Here is a 6,560-nt window from a genome sequence, read left to right on the forward strand (position 1 = left end):
CTAGTGTCTCAAGATAGGCTCTTTTGTTAAGATAGGTTTCGCTCTAAGATAGGTCCTTGTTCAGATAGGCTCTAGTCTCAAGATAGGTCTTGTTTCAGTGCTAGGTGTCTTGAATGTATCAGGATAGGGACTATGGCTTCACAATGATAGTGTCAAGCATTAGCCTCATGTTATACAGATTGGCTTCTTTGTTCAGATGGCCTCCTGTCTGAAGTAAGGGCTCGGTTGCAAAGTTGGCGATTGTACTCATGATAGTGCTCTTGTCTCATGATAGGTTCTGTCTAAGATATGGTCTCTGTCTCAAGATAGGTCTCTGTCATTGATAGGTTTGTTCAAGATAGGTCTCTGTCTCAAAAATAGGTTGTCTCAGGATAGAGGTTTCGATGTCTTCAATGAAGGATGTCGGTTATATCAAGATGAGCGTATCATGTTCAAAATTCGGCCTTGTTTCATGATGGTTTGTCTCTGTATATGTGAACTCTGTATCGAAGAAGTTGGGTTTATGTGTGGTTTGATGCGTGGCCTTGTTTCAATCGATCATGTGGTTGCTGTCTTGACTACAGACTTCCATGTTTGAAAGTTCCCAATTCGTTGGTTATATTTCTGCATGGGGTGTCTCTAAGCAATGCATTCCATATACACTGAGTGACAAAACATTAGGAACCACCTTCCTAATATTGATTGCACCCCTTTTGCGCGCTCAGAACAGACTCAATGCGTAAGGGAATGGACTCTACAAGGTGTCGAAAGCGTTCAACTAGGATGCTGGCCCATGTTGACTCGAGTGTTTCCCACAGTTGTGTCACACATTTGCAAAAGCATTCAAAAATATTGCAGGGATGATTTACGATGAACTGAGAGAGACACCTCAATATAACGCAAAGAAAGCAAGTGGAGGAGGTCCCAAATGGATCCAAACTGTCCAATACGTGCGCGCGCAAACTTAACGAGGTTCGGGAAGTCTTGAGGCAAACAGTACACACATACAGTGTAGCGTAGAGGAGAAGCAACTTTATAGTACCTTTTATTATGACAGCAACAAGTGGAGGCGGGGCGCTGGCGAGGTGAGTTATACCTACTGCGCTCATTCTATGTTCGGTCACTCTCCACTCGATACTGATTCGTTTGTTGGTTTACATTTTACTTTACGTCGATGAAGCAACGGTATAGCCCTGACTGGACCATACTCTCATTCTGAAAACAAGTCGGGAGAAAAAGACCAGGTMAGTAGTGCTATAGACAGTTCGATATTATTTATAAAAGGTCGATATTATTGAAGATTAGTATTTTTAGATATTTTTATACGTCTTATTAGGTYATTCAAAAGTACATTCCTATTACTTTTTAGACTACAGAAATCATCAATTGAGTTGGGTGGGAAATTAAGCTCGCAAGTTAACCATTTCATTGTTCTTGTGCATGTAACAATAAAACTTGAAATAAATTATACTGCCTCCGGTTCTTCATCATCATCATCATCATTATCACCACCACCMCCTTAATGATGACCATTAGACTATATTAACAGTGACACKAATGAAACAGTGCCTCTACCATGCATGAGACGATTCAGAAAGAAAAATAAGAACGTACTTTCTCCACCTGAAAGACCCCATGCRTTCTGAAAAGTGAGTCGCCTTGTTAAAACTGCATATGTTTTGCTGCTTGCGGACCACTGGTAGCCTAATTGTACCTATGGAAGTACTGTATGTCACCGAAGAAGGATAAATCTAACATGTAGTTTTTGTGTCGCCCTGGGTTACAGAGACAAAGCAGCCCTCTGTCCGCGGGTGACATAGGTATATACTGTTTGATGTTTTGGTTTCAGTCGGACATGTGGGCTAACTGTGGCTAAATGAAGCTGTGGTGTCTAGCTAATAATGTGGTGGTAGACCTGTGAGGATTTATGGATTTAAACAGGCAGACGGAGAGCAGGACATGTTGGCTGAATGCTATGGTTTCCCTTGAGCTTGTTGTGAGGTTATAAACCACCTTCGACATGAAGATATCTGCGCAAACATTTGGAGAATGCAAAAAGTCCTGTCTCGGAATGTTGTCACAAATATTAATAAATGAAAGGGAATGTTGAGTCACAGTTTCTGTTTGGTCTATGTAAAAGTGTTCAATAGAAAAAACAATCAAGGGAAAAATTCCTCAATGATTTAATTATTCTGGGAACGTTCGTCAAGAGTTTTCCAGTAGGCTTGCTGCTTTGAATCTCCATGGTCCGGAATTGGGAGTAACCACCTGGAACTATCAGAGCAATTCTATTATTACTAGGGTAATGTATTTTCTATTTATTTACTGTCAGGGCAAGGGACTGGAGACTGGAGATACTCTTTTGCGTTCAGCACTGTAAGAAATGGGAGAACAGGCGCACACCATACAGTACAGTATCAATCAAACTCAAATAGACCACATTGTCGTGTAGTTATTTTTTTGCTTTGGAGAATTGGTGCTCAAATTGGAATAAACAATTTCCCCTTAATGCATTATCAATACCTATTTTTAACAGATCGAATAGTTTTTTGTTTTGCAGAGTGTCATTGATAAGGATTTTTTTTAAAGGATGCTTTTTTCAATGTACTGTTTTTCAAAGCCTTTGTGCATCAAGAAATCAACAGATATGATTTCTACCAGATGGAATCACTGAAGATATAAGCACTGGCTTGTCTCACTACTACATCTCAAACACTGCTTTCTCACTTACTACATCTCAAACACTGGCTTGTTTCACTACTACATCTCAAACACTGGCTTGTTCTCACTACTTACATCTCAAACACTGGCTTTTCTCACTACTACACTCAAACACTGGCTTTCTCACTACTACATCTCAAACACTGGCTTTCTCACTACTACATCTCAAACACTGGCTTGTTTCACTACTACATCTCAAACACTGGCTTTCTCACTACTACATCTCAAACACGGCTTGTCTCACACTACATCTCAAACACTGCTTGTTTCACTACTACATCTCAAACACTGGCTTGTTTCACTATCTACATCTCAAACACTGGCTTGTTTCACTCACTACATCTCAAACACTGGCTTGTTTCACTACTACATTCTCAAACACTGGCTTTCTCACTACTACATCTCACAACACTGGCTTCTTCACTACTACTTCACAAACTGGCTTGTCTCACTACTACATCTCAAACACTGGCTTGTCTCACTACTACATCTCAAACACTGGCTTGCTCACTTACTACATCTCAAACACTGGCTTGTCTCACTACTACATCTCAAACACTGGCTTGTCTCACTACTACATCTCAAACACTGGCTTGTCTCACTACTACATCTCAAACACTGGCTTGTCTCACTACTACACTCTCAAAACACTGGCTTGTCTCACTACTACATCTCAAAACACTGGCTTGTCTTCACTACTACATCTCAAACACTGGCTTGTCTCACTACTACATCTCAAACACTGGCTTGTCTCACTACTACATCTCAAACACTGGCTTGTCTCACTACGTTACATCTCAAACACTGGCTTGTCTCACTACTACATCTAACACTGGCTTGCTCGCTACTACATCTCAAACACTGGCTTGTCTCTACTACATCTCAAACACTGGCTTTTCTTCTACTCTACATCTCAAACACTGGCTTGTCTCACTACTACACTCAAACATGCTTGTTATGTTCATCTTCAAACAGACTTACAACAAAAACGATTTCCCACTAAATGGATCATTAAAGAAATAGCCATGGCCTGTTTCTCTCTCTCTTATATCTCTCTCTCTCTCTTTCAGATCCCTTGCCTTCAGAGGACTGAGTGATAGGCTGTCCTGAAACTTGGGCTACAGTATGTCTGGATTGAAATGATATGCCCACTCCTTTCCTCTTCTGTCTAGTTGGAACCCATCTTTTGTTTTCCTCCGGACTGTTTTTGGTCAAACTCTACAGTCACTTCACTGGACTCCAATGGATGGATATGGGGATGAAGATAGAGGGTTATTAAGCTGTTACAGGATCAAATGATATGTATATGAGTAGCTGCTGTGTACCATCAATAATCATTGAAACCTGTTCAAGGAACCGCAGGGATAGTCAGGTCTTTTACCGGCTGAGCTAATGGGGCCTCCTCAGCACGTTGGCAAGCCCTGTTCCCTTCTTTCTTTCTGTGTCTTCCCAACTTCCCCGTGAGGACGTTGTGTCTCGTGGCAGCCCTCATGGTTGTTCATGGCGACACCGTGCCCCAAGAGCTGCCACTGCTCGGAGAGGAACGGCGCGTGGTGGTGCAGTGCGTCTCCCGGAGCCTTGACAGATCCCCCGGACCTACCGGAAGACACCGTCACCCTCCTGCTCTCGTCCAACCGGATCAGCCACATCCCCAACCAGGCCTTCAAGGACCTCCGCCGCCTCAAGGAACTGGACCTGTCGCATAACCACATCGAGAGTATCGACGCAGGGGCCTTCTGGGGGTCTCCGAGGGACTCCGCTCCCTGGACCTCTCCAACAACCAGCTCCGCAGCGTCCCCAAGGAGGCCTTCACCAAGCTGAGTGCCCGTATAAGACTCTCCAACAACCCCTGGCACTGCGAGTGTTCCCTCCAGGAGGTACTGAGGGAGCTGAGGCTGGACCCTGAGACGGTCAACGAGGTGAGCTGCCACACCTCTGTCCAGGACGAGTACGCCGGCMGGCCCRTCATTCAGGTCCTGGACTCTGGCATCAACTTCTGTAACTTCCACCACAAGACCACCGACGTGGCCATGTTCGTGACCATGTTCTGCTGGTTCGCCATGGTGATCGCCTACGTCATCTACTACGTCAGGCACAACCAGGAGGACGCGAGGAGACACATGGAGTACCTCAAGTCTCTACCCAGCTCCTCCCAGATCAGCAAGGACTTTGACACAGCCAGCACTGTGCTCTAGCAGTGGGCTATGTGTGKTGGCAGTGACAGCGGTGGGGGTTCTWACATGTCCATGGGATAGTTCACACAGTGGYAAACTTGCAAGGTGTATGTAACTATTTTTAATGTGAAGACGGGCCTCTGGACAAGCCACGGTACTGCACCTGCCCGTCTGCACGTGCCTGACCGGCTCGGTTTGTCAGTGCCATCAACATGCCCCTTTTTGTGTCGACTGTTTATGAAGTCATGTGATCAATACCTTTTGAGATTTCTGACTCAATTCCGACCTACTTTTTTGTCGACTGTTATAATTTTAATTTTACAGTATTTATTGTTTATTGGGAAGAAACATGACCTCTATTTCTCATYGTCATATGTTTTMCCAACAGTAGGATTTAATGAGAAATATATTGTATAAGTCTCTGAGAGTGTCTCCATATTGATTTGGTTGTTGTGATTGGTTGTAGTGCTGTACAGTACTATTGATCTWSTCATTATGATTGGCTGTTACACTGGACTGAATGTTCATCTTGTGTCTTCAAGTGCCTAGAAACAGTAAACAGTACCTCAACCAAGGCACTGTGAAAGCAATCACAACTCTAATTTTGCTTTCTGCATAACTCATTCTCGACGCAAAAAAATCGTGGTACACATAGCCCTGGGGTTATCTGTAATTGGGTACAGAGGGCCAAATCAGGCAGACAACAATGAATACGAAGAACCTAACTACTCTGTCAGTTCCTAAAACCATAACTCGAGCAAGGGATCCTTATGGAGATGCACACACAGAGTACATTATACTTCTGTTCTTCTCTTTCGTACGAACTCACGTGAATCCTAGATAACATTAATCCGTGGTACATGTCAGTAAAATGGTATCTATCATAACACCCTTCACACTGGGCACACTTACATTCTTCCTAACCTAACACCACCCCTCACCTTAACCTTATTGTCCTAACCTACCTGTCCTTAACCCTTATTCCTAACCTATCCTAACTTAACCCTTTCCTAACCTAACCAACCCTAACTTAACCCTTATTCCTCACATAACCCTAACTTAACCCTTATTCTTAACCCTTAGTTCTAACCTACACCTACTAACCCTTATCCTAACCTCCTAACCCTATCCCTTATTCTCACCTACCTAACCTTAACCTTAATCTAACCTTAATGCTTATTCCAACCTACCTAACTTAAACCCTTATCTAACCTACCTACCTAACGTAACCCTTTTTCTACCTACCTACCCGAACCTTACCCTTATTCTAACCTAACAACCTAACCTTAACCCTTATTCTAACCTACCCTAACCTTAACCCGTTATTCTTAACCTTATTCTAACTAACTCTACCCTTATTCTAACTACCCTAACCTATCACTCTGTTGAAATTAAATGTATTGAAGCCAACGTGTTTCACCATCCTTTAAAATCAAATCTATGTGGTGATGTTGAATCAATGTGGGAAACTGAGTAGTTTGAAAAAGGTCATCAGGGTAAGGGAATTTAGTCTTTTTTCACCAACTTTAACTAAAATCCAATGACATGGTGAAATGTTTTGTTGATTTCCCATCGAATACTTAGTGACAACTCAACCAAAATTAGATCAAACTAGACATTGAAATGACATCTGTGCCCAGTGGGTAAGGATTCTAGCTTTAAAGGATTTTGTAGTTCTGCTTCACA

General features: G+C 42.8%; 1 protein-coding gene across 1 annotated transcript; it reads left to right on the forward strand.

The window, feature by feature from the left end:
- The first annotated feature begins 996 nt into the window (after positions 1 to 996).
- Positions 997 to 5,458, forward strand: LOC112075137 (leucine-rich repeat-containing protein 3-like). The gene is given in 5 exon segments (XM_024142173.2): positions 997 to 1,223; positions 3,771 to 4,246; positions 4,249 to 4,285; positions 4,287 to 4,435; positions 4,438 to 5,458. Coding segments are annotated over 4 exon segments (690 nt in total). The 5' UTR covers positions 997 to 1,223; positions 3,771 to 4,200; the 3' UTR covers positions 4,896 to 5,458.
- The last annotated feature ends 1,102 nt before the right edge of the window (positions 5,459 to 6,560 follow it).

The sequence above is a fragment of the Salvelinus sp. IW2-2015 genome, unplaced genomic scaffold (genome assembly GCF_002910315.2).
Source record: "Salvelinus sp. IW2-2015 unplaced genomic scaffold, ASM291031v2 Un_scaffold2998, whole genome shotgun sequence".
Lineage (NCBI taxonomy): Eukaryota > Metazoa > Chordata > Actinopteri > Salmoniformes > Salmonidae > Salvelinus > Salvelinus sp. IW2-2015.